General features: G+C 36.2%; 1 protein-coding gene across 2 annotated transcripts in view; it reads right to left on the bottom strand.

Moving 5' to 3' along the window:
• Positions 1–19,000, bottom strand: part of ASXL3 (ASXL transcriptional regulator 3) — a gene marked incomplete at both ends in the record, with an annotated part of 168,100 nt that overhangs the window by 69,301 nt on the left and 79,799 nt on the right. For both annotated transcript variants that reach the window (XM_082640776.1, XM_082640777.1), the window contains 3 exons: positions 6,289–6,408; positions 7,370–7,487; positions 15,907–16,028. In XM_082640776.1, the coding sequence (XP_082496902.1) occupies positions 6,289–6,408; positions 7,370–7,487; positions 15,907–16,028 (360 nt within the window). The remainder of the gene's footprint in view (positions 1–6,288; positions 6,409–7,369; positions 7,488–15,906; positions 16,029–19,000) is intronic.

Here is a 19,000-nt window from a genome sequence, read left to right as displayed (position 1 = left end):
TTATATGCTGCTTTACAAGAGATATACTTGAAATAAAAATCACATGGAACAGAAGAAAATGAGGAGATTAACTTAAGAAATGCCAGGCAGACATTCAAAACAACAAAAAAAGCAATACTACAATATTAACATCAAAGATAAACAAAGGTAAAAAAAACCTTATTGGGGATAAGAAAGTAATTCCTTGAGTATAAAAGGAATAATTCACTGGAAAGATACAATGACTTAGAGCCTGCATCCATTTCAACAGCATAGCATTCAAAATTTAAAATTGAGAGAATTAAAAAGAGAAATTGGCACTACGTAATGCCACATTGAGATAACAAGCAAAAAACTTGTCTTATGAATACCAAGGACTTTAAAAACTCAATAATCAATCTTAAACCAATGAATTTAACATAGGACACTGCACTGAGCCCTTAAGAGAAAGCAATTTTTTGGTCAGCACTCAGGAAACAGTAAAGAAAACAAAAAAACCCAAACAAAACCCAACAAAAAAACCCAAAAACTGACCACGGAGTCTCAACAATACTGAAGAATAATATAAAACCTCATCTCTCTATCCACAAAGAAGTAAAATTAGATATCAATAACAGACACAAAGCAACTCTCCAATCTTCCCACACTCATTATATATTTGGACATTTGGAAGTACACTTCTAAGTAACTCATAAGTTAAAGAAATGTTTTGTAATGGAAATTACAAAATATTTACATTCTAAATGATAACACCAAAATTTGTAAAATGCAGCTGAATTTGTTTTAAAAATAAATTGTATATATTCGAGGGTAGAAAAAATATTGAAAATTCAAGAGTTAAGTGTGCAAATCAAGAAGTTAATGACTGAACTATAGAATAAAAACTGGAGAAAGAAGAAAGGAGAAAGATTGTAAAGAATAAGAGTAGATATTCATGAAATAGAAAAGAACAATGAAGACCATCAAGAATAGAAAAAGGATTTTTTAAAAACTAATAAAATAGGTATAAATCTAGTGAGAGACGACATAAATAAACATGAATAGGAATGAAAGATAGGCACATAATTTGAGATACAGTATAGATATACAAGGCAAATAAAATTATAATTAAAATTTGATTTTAAATAGTATAATATGCATAAAAATCATACTACTATGACTTTAGCCAGTATCTTTGAAGACATAAAGTATTTCAAGTTTGCAAATTTTCAAGTTATATTAAAAATAGCAAACCTCAATACATTTGTGAAAACTTTTGTAAAATAAATAGACCTCTCCTTCCCCACATACATGTGCAGCACATATTACAAATAGCTCTAAAGACGAATTTTACCAATACATCAAGGAAATTTCCCACCACTCATTTTATACTTATTCCAGTGAATACGTAAAGAAAGCTCTTCAGTTCACTTTATGAAGTTAATATAACTTTTATTCCAAAATAAGGACAAACAAAGACAATATGAGAGAGAAAGTCTGTTGGCCAATCTCACTTATAAACACAAAAAAGTACAAAAATTTTATCTATTTTTTTTGCCCAACAAACTCCTAACATGTTAGGAATCAAGTCAAGGTGACAGGTATATAGATGTATGTTTTATTAGCATCTGTATTTTTCTATATGTTTCAAGTATTTCACAGGGAAATAAAATAGTTTACAAGAAGAGAAGAATTAGGAAGAAGCTTATTTTCTCAGCAGAGAAGGCAAAGGCAAAACCTAGAGACAGAAATGTTGAAAATACAGGAAAGGAATTTGCTTAATGCTTATGTATGGCCGAAATACTCTCCAAATGAGGGAGTTGAGGTCATTTACCAAGAGTAACTTTGGGAAGGAGTATTGGGGAAATGAGAAAATCATAAAATTTTAGAAACATGTATTATGGACAATGTGAGAAGTAGAACTTATGCTGTTGGTTACTATTTGGTATGGTTCAAAATATTTAAGGGTATCAGGGAAAAAAAAAGACTATGTGCCTCTCCAAATGTTTTATGACAAAGTCAAAAGAAGATCTATTTCAAAGATGTCCATCTAAGCAAAATTATGTTTTATAATTTTGGAACAAAGACAGAGCAGATGAACTTACTGCTAAATTTGTTGCCACACAGGATGTTTAATTCCATTTTAATTATCCTTACATACTTACTCTTAATTGGCTTAAGAACAAGCTCATTATATCTGATTGTCTTATCTCATTAAAGCTGGTATCTCATCTCTCTATACTAAGCAGAGGAAGAAAAGAGGTAGGCAGTTTAGTGTCTAATTCCTGGACACTAGAGAGTATAAAGTAGCTGAGGTCCAGAGAAGCAACAATTGCCAAATTGCCACAATAAGTGTCTGTGCTATAGAAGACGACACTTTGTAGTCATAATAAAAATCATAGGAAAGTGTCTGATCAGGATCAGGGAAATTATTATTTTGACCAATGGGAGTTGAAGAGCACCAATCTGAGTAGAGGCTGCAGACTTTGGAGACCTTGCTGGCTTAAAGCCTCCTATTTCCCAGAAGGGAAGCCACACAGTATTTGTGCATAAAATGTGCACACAAGATGCACTCACATACACTCACACAGAGGGAAGGAGCACATGAAAGAGGCAGACCAAGGCCTTTGGTTGCAAGAGGAACTGCCCAAAGAAATACAGAAAGAGTTCAAAATGAGAGTTCTTCGTTGTCTCAAAGAAATTAGAGACGAATGGATTCTGAAAGAGCTCAGAGAAGAAAAATAGGCTTTCAAAGAGTAATGTCTAAGGAAAAAAAATTATCAGAGGGCAAAATCTAATAATCTACAACATAAATCCAAGTGCCCTTTACAAATTAAGAAATTGTGTAAACAGTCTACCAGGGAGTACTGAATCCATTACCATATAGTACCAGGGGGTTAGTGAACTATGGGGATTATGGTAAAAAAAAAAAAAAAAAAAGATTATTAAATGTTAACAACCTTGATGTTTACAAAATAATATAACAAAAACATGAAGTTAAGAGGGACTATAAGTATAATTACCTCCCTATCCTTTATAATATATTGTCCAAAGCTTGAGTAGTTAAAAAGATCATCACTCCCATTTCAGTTTTTCATATTTTTCATATCTTTGGAGAGAACTTTTAGATATGAATATATCTCGTGGTGATGTTTAGCAATTTTGTTTTTGGTTTTACTTCCATTCTTTTTTATTATTCAGGCTAAACTTAATTAAATTTAGTACTTTTAATTAAAATGATATAATTCAATTTTTCTAAGATGACCCCTGACTATGGCTACACATTAGGAGATGTCAAATATTATTTATAAAACACTGGGGGAAGTTATTTTTTTGTTTTTTGTTTTTTTGTTTTGCGGTACGTGGGCCTCTCACTGCTGTGGCCTCTCCCGTTGCAGAGCACAGGCTCCGGACACGCAGGCTCAGCGGCCACGGCTCACGGGCCCAGCCACTCCACAGCATGTGGGATCCTCCCAGACCGGGGCACGAACCCCAGTCCCCTACATCGGCAGGCGGACTCTCAACCACTGCGCCACCAGGGAAGCCCGGGGAAAGTTATTTTTGATGATAGTATTTAGGGTTACTATTCAAATTTATTTTTATTTTCCTGCATTAATTTATTTCAAAAGTATGTAACATTTTATGAAACCAGCAAAGTTGTAATTATTCACTACAAAAAGATTAAACCAAATAAAATATATTGGAATGAATCCCAGAAGTTGAGCTCAGCGAGGACATTTATTAAAAACCCCTCAGAGATATCCATTAGAAGCTTGGATTTGTTTAGTAAGTAATTTTTAAACTCCTACTGTGTGATTGGGTAGGAAGAAGCATAATTAAAAACTGGTGTAAGTCAATGACCCCTAATTCAAGGAACTTACATTTTAGTTATGATTCTAAAACGCTGCACAGAACAGAGAATCCTTTACTCTGTAAGATTCCTAAGGTCACAGGACATTAGAAACATTACTTTCTAGAAGACACATGGGATTCTATCTGGAGATGGTCACCTTTAAGGACCTTTCTTTCCTTTTGCATGTTTTCACTTTTCATTGTATGGTGCTGGGCATATATTAGAGGCTTAAGTACTACCAACTTCATTTGCACAAAATAAGCCATTGTACTCAGCTGCTTGTTGGGTTACTCAGTCAGTCAGCGTTCCTTCCTAGTAATCACCTTCAGGTTACTTTTGACCTTAAATCCCACCTTCTTCCTCTGATTTTACAGGAAATCTTTTAGTTGCTAGCTCTCCTTCTATGTGTAACTAGTGTACCTGCATTTTAACACCCATGGCAGGCTCAACACGTCATAGATGCTATGCTACTCCTCAGTGGTGCCCACAGGTCTACAACATAGGCTGGATGATTATAGACATTCAAAACATATTCCGAAATAATGGTTTGGACTTTGGAGCTAGCTGTGCCTTGGCTTGTAATAGTTGTGTCATTATGGACAACCCTCTTAACCCTCTGGGCCTCCGTTTCCTCAGCTGTAAAGTAAAAATAATTCAACTGTACATAATTGAAGTAAATGAGATAATATGTCAAAGTACCAAGACCACTGCATTAAATTCGGGTAGTTTTCCATTCCTTCATTAAAGTAGCTTCATTAGTTCTACTACTTAATAGTCTAAAAGAAAAAAGCAGGTTAAAAAGAACATGGTGGTCTCCTTTATCATCTTTTAAATTTGCTAACAAATTAGCTGAAACACCTTTACTGTATGATTGTTAACCTTTACTGTATGATTGTTAACATGTAAGATGTTAAGCTGCGTGCAGGATTCCTAGGTAACAACAATTAGAACAAGAGATCCTGATTGAAGACCTGAGCATCTGACAGGATCCTGACAAGAGTACGAGCCTTGTTGAACCCCAGCCCTGAAGGCAGCTAAGAATTTAGCCTTGAATTTTCTTAAACTCATGATATGGCATTGACTTTCCTGAGGTTGGTAGCAGACTGTTTTTAACTGAAGGTCACTGACTTTTAAATTACTTAGGGTAACATAACATGATATTTGGGGGGGCGGCTTCTTTTTTTAGTACATTCTTTACATATCACTCTCCCATTACAGTTTCCAGCTTCAGAAGCTACTCAAAGTACTTAATTTAGAAAACTCAAAAAGACTAGGAAAAAAACATGTCAGTATATACGTAGGTGTTTATAAACTAACACATATGTTTTGGGCTAGACAATAACTATAAAATGATTTAGCCTTGGAAACAATGAAAAAGATAATTATGCTGTGTTTAAAGAATTTAAAACAAACATAAATTCTGCTTTCCCAAAGATCTCTTACATAAGGCTATCTAAACCCCATTCAAAGACTTTACTGAAAATATGTTCTCAGAATTTAACAAAATCCTGGTATATAGTAGGCACTCAAATAAATCTTTACTCAATAAATAAATAAATGGTTTAAAAATCTTGCTTGAATTTTACAAACAGATAAAATCTTCAAATAAGAATTACCCTAAGTTGCCAAGAAAGTAAGTGGTAGAACCAATAATAAAGTTCAGGTCAATAAATCTTTACTTTCTACCCACCATTTTACAAAATGTTACAATGATCTACGTCATTATCATTACCCTAACTCAGAGATGAAATAACTGAGAGACAGAAATGAAGCCATTAGGTCCAGACATCCAACAAGGCAGGTTTGGTCTAGAATTTTAATGTTCAGCCTAGGATACGTTTATTTTCCTCTTTTTAGTTCCCATATTCCTTTTCCCCCCAAATGCTGCTATTGAGCTCCTGATGAAAAGTTATCAGGAAGGAAATCTTCAAAAGAAAACCTGGTACTGACTTGCGAGACCCAGTAACTGTCTGCCACACTTCTCGGCAATTGTACACTGTTTTTCAGACAAGCACTATTGAATATTTCAAACAGCATAAGATGAAAAGCAAGGCAGAGCAGTTTTACTGCAGCAGACCCCAATGACAGTGTACTCTTCAGTTCAATGAACACTTTATAAAAGTTGCATTTTCCCCCCAATACAATGTATTCTGATAAAGTGAAACCCAGTTGCAGGAAAAAAACACTGCATGTTAGACAGAATTATGACTTGGCAGATAATTACTTGAATACATAGATCGTTTTAAACCTCTTATCTTTAGCCCCTGCTTCACCCAATAGTATCATTCACAAATTTAGCAACATGCTGAAAATCATTCCATTGTAATATGTTGCCTTCTTTAGCACCCTTTTTGGTTTAGATAAATTGGGAAGATTTTAAAATATCCTTAACTATTAAAGAAAAAAGTCCCCATAACTTCATTCAACAAGATTTAAATATCTAAAATGTGAAATGTTATAGTATATTGAACACTCACCTAAACCAGACTTTTTTAATCGTTTTAAGTGCTGACTCGTTTGTTTTCCAGTGGGGGATTTTTGCCCATGTTTCATTTCTTTATCTGAACTGTCTGCTTCACCATTTTTAGATTCGGATCCTAAAAAAAGGAAATAGTTATTATGTCATTATCTTCCTCTTGCTGTCCTTGAAAAGAAAAATCTCAAATTGTTTTACAAACCATAGATATTATCTCCTTTGCTAAGAGTTAATACACTACCTTTGGCCACAATCTGATTCCTCTACTGTATATAAAGAGAAAAGCCCAATAAATCAATCAAACAGAACAAAAAGCATGAACAGATGGCCTGATAGTGGAGTCAAAGACACGTTCACTGATCTGATAGCTTTTCAAAGAAGCACTCAGATCTTTTGTGAAAATACACGAATAAGCTTCAACAATACTATGCCACTTGGAGACGATGCAAGACCGAGACAGAAGGATGAAGGATGAAGGGAGGCTTGGAGAGAGGGAGAGATCATGCCTTTATTAATAACTTTATTTTGAAGCAGGAAGAGAAAACGCAAATACCACTCTATAATATACAGAATGGTACATAGCTGATAAAGTGACAGAGGTAAATTAGAAGAAACGGTCAGGGCTGCACTGAGGTGAGAAGAATGCTGCCAGAACACAAAAACTAATAAAGGATTCCTGATTTTGCAGCAGAGGATGGAAAAACAAATTCACACTCACGGAAGGACGGCTTTTGATGGCATTACACATCAGCATGGGGTCCACCATTAAAGTTCAACATTCAAACAAAAGCCAAAGCAACAACAAAAAAATCCACCTAGCAGTACTACACATTTTCTTGCATCTATTGACATTAGCAAATGAAGTCCTTTGATGATGAGCAAGCTTTTGTTTTGTTTTGTTTTTAAGAGCGAAATACCCTATTATTTTTGAATCACTGCAAGAGTCTAAGGTATAAAAAAATTAAATGAAACCTCAAGTGGAAATATTATTCAGTTCCAGAGAAAATTCATGACATCTCTCTTGGTGAGAAAGCCTCCTCCGGGAAGAAACTGGCCAAGCATACAATATTTTAGCTCTTTACCTGAAGGCGAATCCGACTGCTCATCAGACACCTTTAATGGTGTCAAAACAACACGAGGAACAGTCTTGTTTACCATCATTGAGACTCCATTTCTTCTCTTCTGCTGTTGCCTCAAAGCCTACAAAACATGATAATAAAATAGAACATAAAAATATAGTCAAAATGATTTCTCATAATTGAATTAAATGATCCACTTGCCCATCATTAGATAGAACCTCTTAAGAAACTTAAATTCCACAGAGTCACTCATTTGTCAGAACTCTTAAGCGTCACCTTCCTGTCATTTTCCCTCAAAAGCATAAAATCAGGCTTTGGCAAAGGGTATAAACCTGAGACCATTTTCGGTAGAATTCTGAAAACAAAGCAGCACATAAAGGTTTGCTCTACCTGAGCAGTGTGGCTTGAGAGCCCATGGAATTTGAAACCATGACTCCCAAGGAAAAGAAATGTAAAATAAATGTTTCGAGACCAGGATAAAAATATATGTCTGCACTTCTCTTGCAGGTGCGTCCTCGCCAGTGGGCTGCTCAGTCAATCAAGTTAACACCGAGTGTCATCAGTATGTACAGCAGGTAAGGACTACAGTATTGATGCACTCACTCAGCCGCGGGGAGCGCTGCACAAAATCACTGAACATGGCAGGAATCATTTATTTCTGTGAAGGGAATCAGTCCTAATCTTGGAAACCTTGCAGCACTTGGCTTCTGTCTGCTTGACTTTGGGCATTAACCTTCAGAACATGAACATTACGGCATTCTGGCAAAACCAGGGAAAAGAAGACCGATACGAGAATAAATTGCTCCAAATGGGAGTGCTTTGTGTTTCATAAATGAATCAACCATGGTGATGATAATGTACTGAAAAGACACTGGAAAGTTTTGAAATACAGCTTATCTAGCTGATCGTTTTATGCAGAAAATTACCTGTAATAAAAAGGGTCTTAAGAAGACACAATTGAAGAGAAGATAAATTCACGATTCCAGGAATACTAAAACTCCTCAAAAGGTTAAAAGGCTGACCACAGTCTCCAACCTTTTAATTCCTTGTTTCTGTGTAATTTCTACCAATTTTATAACATTTCAGTTACTTGACTAATGTCCTTTGACCAATAGTTGTCACAGTCTCCAGAAATACTGCATTGACTGTCTATCCCCTTGCTGACAGAAACAATACCATTTGCAAAGGGTTTTACCTGAATGTCCAACTCGTTGACCATAAGATTTAGCAATCAAATAACTGCAGATGTGAAAAATTTCGTTGACCATAAGATTTAACTATCAAATAACTGCAGATGTGAAAAATTAAGTATCACTTAAATGATAAAAGACATATTCAGATGAGATTTAAAACCACGTGGGAAAGTGAATGGCTTGGGAAATCGCTTACAAATGATACTGTTGCTAATAATAACAGGATACATCTTCCCTTCAATTCTTACATTTATTGACCTTTTATAAAGTACTAGGCACTGTGGGCGGACAGGAGATACAAAAATGAATAAGAGGCCATCCTCCTCACTAGCTTGCTGGCAATAATATTCTGAATGAGAGCATGTATGCTATAAAATATTTATGATATTTACTCTTTCATTAAGGTGTGTACATAATTGCATAAATCTCTCTAGCCTTGTGTGAGAACTCCGAGCACTTTGTAGACATTAACCTATCAATCCAATGATAAAACAGAATGAGGCAACGCAGTACCTGAAATTACAATTAGGCCCATCTTTACCCACTATGTAAGACGTCACAAAACAATTAAAACCTGTATAAAGAGTGATTAGTTTTTAGGAGTCTTTACATCATAGATTTCAAACTTTTCCCTTGGCAATCCAAATAGGCATTTTAAAAATACTCATTTTATGGCATGGTGGGGAGGTGTATTTTGGAAAATGTTGATTAAGAAAAAAAGAGATGATATAACAAGAGGCTTAGAAGCTGGAATCATAAAGTCAAAGATGACATGTCTTTTTACAGTGTTTGTAGTAAATAATTATTAAAGTAACAAAACTTTTGTCCTCAATTTTTAGAGCGGAGAAGACTCTATTATAGAAAAATTAGCAGTTGGACAGAAATAAACCATGATATACATAATGTAATAAGAAGAAAAACCCAAGGCTATTCTGAATTTTAAACAGCCAAGCTGGAGCCAAGGTAGGGATAAGGAATGCTAGTCAATATTGAGCCCATTTCTATAGTCTCAATGATTTTTTACTGAATATGTATTTCCTGCTCAGAAATTTGAACAATATTTCCTGGTACAACGTTTTCTTAAATACTGAAATGCAACACTATGTGCCTGTAAGTGATAAAAAACTATGCCTATCATTTCAATGATTGTTTTAAGTGTATTAAAAATACACTTTTTTTTTTTTTGCTTTACCTCTGAAAAACAAGCATTATTTTTTTATCCCAAATAACATTTCTAGGGTAAAATAAGCAAAACTTGGGAAGCCTTTTTTAATATGACGCCAGTCACAGTAGTAAAGCCCGCAGGCTAGTAAACAAACTCAGGAGTATCAGAGTTCAGCTATGAGAAGGGGCAACTTGATAGCATTTACTAGATCCGTAGCCATTTTAGGCTACCTTGAGGATTCGAATTCACGTTCTAGAGCCATTTTAGGCTACCTTGAGGATTCCAATTCACTTTCTAGAAAGCAGGATTTATTTGACTGTGGACCCTGGGGATACCCTCCGAGCAGATCAGAATGTGGATGGAGGGGAAAAAACCAATGTTGACTCAACTGAGATGTCTGAGATAGTTTGGGCTGGCTCCAAACAAGAGAACTCTAGCACCTGTTATGTCCACAAGGCAGGTAGTAGTATAGTGATTCCCAGTTCCTCACTCCAGGGCACGCCTTCTGCAAATAAAGAGGCTAGCTGCTCATGGTCTGTGTGTTTGTTTGCTTTGGTTAGATACCTATATTTCTGTAACTACGTGCCCATGGGCCACTCACACATGCTGCGTGTTTCCTCCTCCCAATCCCCTGAAAAATGTGCAATTATTTTTGGACCACACTAGCTGGGGTAAGACCATGACAAGGGGGAGGCTGAGGACTGGGACACATATACCCCATTGGAGGTGGTAGTAATGACTCAAGAGAAGCAATACAACTGGATTTGTAGGTGAGTTTTCCTGTTTTAAACAATGTGCCAGACAAAACAGAGGTCTCTGAGCCAAATTCAGCCTGAGGGCATCAATTTTGGATACCTGTTAATAAACACCTTTCCCAAAGTTCCTCACCTCCCCCCAAAAATGAGTCTGACTACTGCCCAAGAGAGGTATTAAAAGCTCCCTCTTCTACTGTGCTGACTTGCAGCAGAACAGGGGCTGATGCAGAGCTGTCTTAACGACTGTGCGGTATGAGGCTGTAGAATCAAGAGAACTAACTGGCTGAGTAATGCTGAGTAAATTACTAGGGTAAATGTCTCTGTAAAACAGAGACAGCAATGTTGGTAAGGCTTTTTAAATAGGAACTCTACAGAGCTATGTTTCATATAGGCTTTTGGGGGATGGTCGATGGCCACCTGGCCTCCACTCAGTAAGTCCTTTGAGGCTGTGTCTAGCACCCTGCTTCACAACAGGGTACTCCTGTATCCCATTATCCTTAATTCTGAGCTGTAGCTAACATTCCAAGAGAACAAGACAACTTCCTATTTTATGCTACAAATATAACAGAGGTTAAATGCAATTTACCTTGTAATTATCTAAGTTTGGGTACCCCAGCCTGGAAAATATACATCCATGTAATAGCTTAAGAAAATACAATTAGGAAGGCCACTTTTGATGGTCATGGAAGATTTGCTCCGCACAAAGATACCCTGAAAGGGGAGAATTCTTTGTTGTTGTGACAACTTGGGGATGTGATGACTTTCTCTATTCTACACCAAAGGTTTTAATTAGCTAGTGGTGGCCCTGTTGATCAATCTATAGCATGGTTTTATTTTGACACTAATATTATACAATAAGTCTTACTATATTAGTCTAGATTCATTTTAGGAAGATGATATCAATGAAGTACCTCCAACTACTCAACCCTTAGGTATACAATGGAATGCTAACGGAATATCTTACTGAACAACTTTAAATCCTAATTTCAATTCTAGAAAGAAGCGATACCGAAACCTAAATAAACAAGCAGATGGCAAGTGTAAATGCAGTCTACTAAAAGGCTTGTCTTTCAAACTGCCCAGACATATAATGTCCTCATGCCCAAACTACACAGAGTACATTGGACTTGCCAAGTTTAGTACTTGCAGGTATCATTCAATATGAAGGAAATTTACAGGCTTGTACTTGGAAATAAACTTACTTATTTAAGGAAACCAACATAACAGAGCTAAACCAGTCTAGGAAAGTAAAGATCATATCACTCAATTACAATTCTGGTTTCAAGTGAAAATCAAAAGATGCTGAGTGAGCATGCTTTCCTCTAGAGAGGTATCAGAACATTCTCTTGTAAAAAGAGACAGAAAACCTTTAGATAAACATTTTATTTTTTAAACAGAAAGCGTGGGATAACTCTAAAAACCTGGAAGAATTCTCATTTCCACCCCAATGAAAAATAAAGTAAAATCTAAAGCCAGAGGCCTTCATGTTAACTTGGAATTTGCATAAACAAGTAATACCTTCTTTGTTTTCATAGAGAAAGAATACCAACAATGTAACTTAAGAATGCACTGGATGCGGTAAGCCCTTCACTGAGAAATCGGAAAATAGCACATGCCGTGAATGCTAAAATAATGAGAAATACACACATATGAAACAGCTGGCTGTGTCAGGCACCAACAATGTGCATTGTTGCTAGAATGCTAAATGTCAACACCCACGTCCAGAAACTGCTATCATGCAACATAACCTTTGGAATTTCACAGTACTGGTCAAACATATAAAGCGAAAGCAAAATACCAGGAATATGTCTGTTTTGCGATATGAAGAAGGAAAAGGATCTCCAACTTTATGAATAAACTCTACCACCCTAAATAAATAATGCAGGAAGTCAAAGAAACCAACAGGAACAACACAGAAAGGTTCTGCTCTCCATCATGTTACCTCCCATCATAACAGACCTCAACCCATCCTTTTTTAACCTTGTATTTGATTCTGCTGTTTAGAAACTTCCCAAATTTAATCTTTCTTAATTATGCTTCCTTGAAATTCAAAATCTAATCATTTCACACCTTTTAGGATCATTAAAGCTAAAATACCAAGGCAGAAAGAAGACAAGGAACAAGGTAATAATCAGCAATCTGTTATTCTCCAGGGGCTTCTGAACATGCTTATCGTGAAGATCCTATTCAGAAATATAACTACTGAAATAACAACATGCTATTCATGCAATTACACCCAACATATGATATTAACTAATGTTTTGATGATTAGAAAGTTAAAAGGACCCAAATATTAGGAGCAATGAAAGTACTCTACATCAATAGCCAAGGGGCATTATTGCCTCCATATTGTCCAGCCTGTAATTACACTGCAATCAACAGCAGTGCAAAGTTAAAGCACCCACTCTCTGCAGCATCATGCTTTGGGTGGGGGTGAGGGCTTCAGAGCTGGGAAATTATGTCTGGTTTATTTTGCATGAGGTTTGTTTTAAATTATTTTTCTTCACTATACTTATGCATATAAAGCTACTAGGTTTTGTTTTGTTTTGTTTTTTTCACCTACTTCTTTCTAAGAATCTATGCTGGACAAGCTATAGTTGAACTACTAAAACCCCACTGACTCAGAATATACTTCTAATAAAATGGTAAAAGCTAACACACCCAAGTACCTCCCTTTAATATGTGCCGATACTGAACATAAGCAGTCTGTGTCAGGAAATAATATTCTTAATGACTATGTTTCCCTTGCATTATACAAATACTCAAGAATGTAGATTTCCTTGGATAATGTCAAAAATCCATCTATCCTATTATATAGCATATGCTAAAAGGAACTACTAGTTAAGAAGGCAGAACCTGAAACTGTGATTCTGGGTTCAAATGTCATCTCCAAGATATACTCACTGGACAATCTTGTGTAAGTTTCTCTGGGTGGTAGCTTCCTCATTTGAAAAATATTTTAAAGGATTATTTTAAAGGATTTGTATGAGGATTAAACAGCATAGGGCCTATTAATGCAGAGAATAATGTCTAGAATTCATAAAAATAAATGACAGCTAATGTAATTATTATTAGGTTATTTGGCTGGCCCTACATTGGTGAGATTATGATTTGTTCCTGTATGTGTACACACAAAACATATTCACAACCATGGAAAAAAATATATATGGATATATAATGGCACATACACTTACAAAGAATTCTACATGGTCACAGCCATTCAACTATCAAAAAGAAAGCTGCAGATTTGCTGAGGCTGCTACAATTTAAAATGCCGCATGTTCAGTCAATTTTTGAAATGCTGTCTGAAGAAACTCAGCAATTACAGGGAATCTGGGCAAAATTCTGCAAGAACAGCTTTCCTTCTAAATGTATTTCCAGTATGAATTTGATTATTAATCAAACATCAGCATATCTGCTCTATATTGTGCCATATTGTATGGGTAACTAATTTGTTACTTGGTTATACAACAAGAAGTTTTAAGACATTAATAAATAGCTCTTTGAGGACACTGAGAAGCTTACAGGGCAGGGTTTTTAAAACAAGGCTTAGACCGTAATCAAGCAAGTGGCACTTCCCACGAACATGTGCTCTACAACAAACAAAATAAACAAACAAAAATCCCCACTAACTCAAAGCTGTGTAATGTTTTAGTAATTGTAAAAAAAAAAAAAAAAAAAAAAAGTTCAAAGGATATGAAACCAAAATGAAGAAAGTAAAAAATAATGAGGCATGGCAATACAGAGATGTGAATGTTAATCTGTACACTCACATGGAGGAAGATTTCACAGTGTATACACATTTTCTAAATCACTGCTTTTCAGAAGTATGAGTTTCATTTATGATTGCATCTGTGTTTCTTAAATGCTCCAGTTACCAGTATCCAGTTTTGTATCTTTCGTTCCATCCTGGTTAGTGTTTTAGTACCTGCATCCTATTTGCCACCTGAATCAGCCTTTTTCCAGGCTTCCCTACCATCATACATTCTTTATTTCACCAATTAAAAAGGGATCTCAACACTGAATTCAATTTTGTTCTTTGGCATCTATAACATTTCTCAAGAGCAATGATACAAATGGCAAGCTCAGTAAAGAGTATTTGACCTCTGTAGGATGAAACACTGTTACTACCCTAAATATAATACCAATGAAAGGAAATACTGCAATTTCAGTAGTTAACACAGAATTTAAAAGTAACAGAATTAACTACAAAAATGTTAAGTTTCTTTCCTAAGTTTCCTTGTTTGTAATAGAGGAGTAGGTGGAGACTTTCTAAGTCTAGGGGATTGGATTGAATATTAAGTAGCTTTAAAGGCTGGTGGGACTTTAAAAACATTTTAAACTTTATTTAAATACACGGCTTCTCCTTCTTGCTATAAATATATCAGTTAGAATGACACCTCTATTCCTAGACTTGGTAAGGGTCAGCAAGGGGTGAAGTGGAGGTGGCTGTCTCAGTAGGATGAAAATAAAAAATGAAGAAAGCAGTTAAACAAGGGAAAACCATGAATTCAGGACTAAATATGTAAGCTTTATATTTATTGACCTTATTACTATTACAATCATGCAATGTTCCCCTCTAACCATAGCATCTCTTTCTTTTCTTCTGGGCACATTCAGCATTTCTGGGCTGGGTAGCAGAAGCTAACATTTATTGAGTCATTATTATGGACCACTCATTCTACCACATGCTTTCAGTGTATCACCTCACTTAATTCTTGGATCATACCCATGTGAAGGGTACTTTTATTTTCTACATCTTCTAGAGAAGGAGTTTAAGATTCAGAGGAGAGAAGTAGCTTACCCAGAGTCACACAGTAGCAAGGGTTGTAAGCAGCTTATGTCTGAGCCCAGAGCCCAACATTATAACCACACTTCCCAGCACCGTCTCTGGACAAGGACACACGACTCAAGACTGCTTACGTAATGTTGGGATGATACTGCAAAGTTGACCTCTATTCAGCACCAAACGCACTAATGGATAGCCTACATACAAGCAAGGCACGATTGCTATTTTTCTTATTTATAACAATGCATTTCAGTAATAAGAAAGACATTACATTTATTTTGACGTCGACTATCAGATAAACACAAGACCATAAAGGGAGACATTATTTTTAAAATATGCAACGCATGTATGAACCCAATATACTTGCTATAAAACACACACACACAAAATCTTAGTTCTATATGATTCCAAACACATTTTCCCTCTTCTATTTTACATCAAAGGTCTCAGCCAAGCCTCTCCTAGTTTTTAGCATAGATTCAAATCAGCATATTGAATATTAAGGGATTAGTTGAATCTAGGACATCTCTGTTGCTTTCTGATTACTATGTTCTTATTTATTTTACTTTCTATGCATTACTTCCATTACCTTAAGTAGGTAGAACTGAGGGACAAAGAAGAAATGCCAGCAACCTTACCTGCTTGAGAGCCTTTTTGGTGTGTTGCTGAAAGGAAGACACTAACTTGCTCTGCACTGCTGTGTTAGGAAGGCTTGAATCTCGAGTGGAAGATGCCTCATCAGTTACCTGCTTCGCACAAACTAGAAACAGAGAGACAATGGTATTACTAATTTGAATTCCTTTTTTTATAGCCACTGTAATTACCTCACTTGGAGCTTTTCTCCAGTTGAAAATGGATACGTAAAATAAGGCAAAATAGCACAGTAAAAAGAAGAGTACCTCGATTTAAAAGACGGGATCATTTAATAATTGTGTGGCCACGGTTACACTGAACCTCTCTAAGCCTCGGTTTCCTTACCCATTAATTGATGATAATTTCTATGTTTTGGGCTATTGTATAGACATAAAAAAGAACACAATATCTGTCTCAAGAGTTGGGAGTCAGTAGGTACTTCCTGGAGCTGAGTAGGGAGGCTGGGCAATGCACAGCATTCTGAAGAAAGAATCTACATTGATGAAATTGTCTTCAATCTACCAACCTCAGAGGTACTATGATTCTTTTATTTAACAGCCCTCCTTCTATAGAATCTATGGTCTACTGGGGTGTGTGTATCCTCTTCTATGGGTCAAGGCAAACAGCATGGAGAAGGAAAAATGAAATCTGAGATGCTGGGTGTCAACTGAAGAGAATTACTTTCAAGAAAATCATGTCCGTTGCAGATTACAATATAATCTGCTCATTTTTTTTATTTTTTTACCAGAGTCAAGCTTTCCGGGCACCTAGTCTATAGAAGTCAAGCCCACCATCACTTTCTGCTCTATGACACCTGTGCTGGAGCTCCAACGCTTCTTTCTGGCCTCCTCAGACATTCTGCCTGGGATACCAGATTTCACACTTTGGCAGCAGTGTAGATACAGGCCTTCTCTGTGTACCTGATGGGAGAAGGAGTTTATTTGGAAAATCAAAGTGAGGAAGCACTATGATTAGTGGCAGAATGAAGGCATATGTCAAATACAGGAGGCAAGGGGAAGCTAGATGGAAGAAAACAGCTTGAGAACATATTGTAAAATCTCAAAATAAGACTTCTTAAGGACACCAGGGTTTACGCTAATCCAAGAAAATTTTCCAAGGAACAGTAACTTGGGAGGATTCTGACCTGAGTTTTAAAGGAAGATGGAGGAGTTAAAAATGATTCTAGTCAAAAATGGAGGCATATGCAATCCCACTACTGGGCATATACCCTGAGAAAACCATAATTCAAAAAGAGTCATGTACCACAATGTTCATTGCAGCTCTATTTACAATAGCCAGGACATGGAAGCAACCTAAGTGTCCATCAACAGATGAGTGGATAAAGAAGATGTGGCACATATATGCAATGGAATATTACTCAGCCATAAAAGGAAACAAATTGAGTTATTTGTAGTGAGGTGGATGGACCTAGGGTCTGTCATACAGAGTAAAGTAAGTCAGAAAGAGAAAAACAAATACAGTATGTTAATACATATATATATATATATATATATATATATATATATATATATATATATATATATATATATGGAATCTAAAAAAAAATGGTTCTGATGAACCTAGGGGCAGGACAGGAATAAAGATGCAGATGTAGAGAATGGACTTGAGGACACGGGGATTGGGAAGGGTAAGCTGGGACGAAGTGAGAGAGTGGCATGGGAATATATACACTACCAAATGTAAAACAGATAGCTAGTGGGAAGCAGCTGCATAGCACAGGGAGATCAGCTCCGTGCTTTGTGACCACCTAGAGGGCTGGGATAGGGAGGGTGGGAGGGAGACGTAAGAGGGAGGGGTTATGGGGGTATATGTATGCATATATCTGATTCACTTTGTTATACAGCAGAAACTGATACAACATTGTAAAGCAATTATACTCCAATAAAGATGCTAAAAAGAAAAAAAGATCTATACACCTCCCACCAAATACTTTAGCTTCCATGTTACTAACTATAGTTCAATGCTTATTTAAAATATTTTATTTTGATATGAAACATAAATACAATAAAATGTACAAATCATAAGAGTTAAAAAAAATGGAGGCATATGCACGTGTTAGTGTCGAGAGCACTGCTTTAGACGGACTCAAGCTCATGTTGCCTAGAAATGAACATGTGGTCCATGAAAGAGCATACTTGGAAAAAAGAGTTAAGTTTTGTTTTAGTAACAGAAAGTAATCAGGAAGCCAAAATGAACACGTTTTGGAAGATAAAATAATTGTTAGTTATTAATGCCAGGTGCTGGACATATGGGATCTCATTTCATCCTCACAGCTTCCTTGCGAGATGGAAAAGTATCATCTCCACATTGAAGAGAGAAAACTAGAGCTCAGAAAGGGTCAATAACTTGCCCATGGTCACACAGCCAAGTGAAACAGCAGAGCTGGGGTCCAAGGCCAGGTCCATAATCTTCCGCTTAGAATATTTGGCTTCAAGGCCAAGAACTGATACAAAAAATTTAATGTCTAAAGAAGTTTAATTTACATGCGTCATGTTGGAGGACCTGAAACAGGAAGTTAATGAGGGTACAGGGAACAAGACGTTGAGCTCTGACAAGAAAAAACTGAGAGCGATTGGCCCAGGAAACACTAAGGTTGAAGCTGCAAAAGGATTTGCCCAGGGATACAGGGAGAGAAGTCCCTGAGTTTAAGACCAGGTAACTTTTTTCTATTCAATACAATATGACATTTTTTGCTTAAAACAGTCTAAATGTTCTAGTAAAGAAACATTTTATAACACTGCTTGCATAAACTATGGCTTCTAGGCTTCTCTCCTTGGAATCATCACTAATTTGTAACACTTTGCCAAAGCTTACTTATCAAGAAAGATTAGAAATAATCATAGGTTTATATTCTAAAGATAAATTTATTTTTGTACTGATTACATAGATGGCCTTTTCAATGTTCTGGAGTCGATAAGAAGTGTGACAAACTGGGGAGGTGAGAGGAAGGTGGCAGATAGGATATACGATCCCAAATGAACAGACCTAAATGGATGGAATGTAAGCCCAGCCAGAAGTAAAGTGTGCATTAGCAAATACATTTCATTACTTTCACATTCTTAAATTAGTATTGCCACC

The sequence above is a fragment of the Mesoplodon mirus genome (assembly GCF_964341445.2).
Source record: "Mesoplodon mirus genome assembly, chromosome: 13".
NCBI classification, from domain to species: domain Eukaryota; kingdom Metazoa; phylum Chordata; class Mammalia; order Artiodactyla; family Ziphiidae; genus Mesoplodon; species Mesoplodon mirus.
Note: the sequence above shows the minus strand (reverse complement) of the source record. Positions and strands in the feature narration are given on the sequence as shown.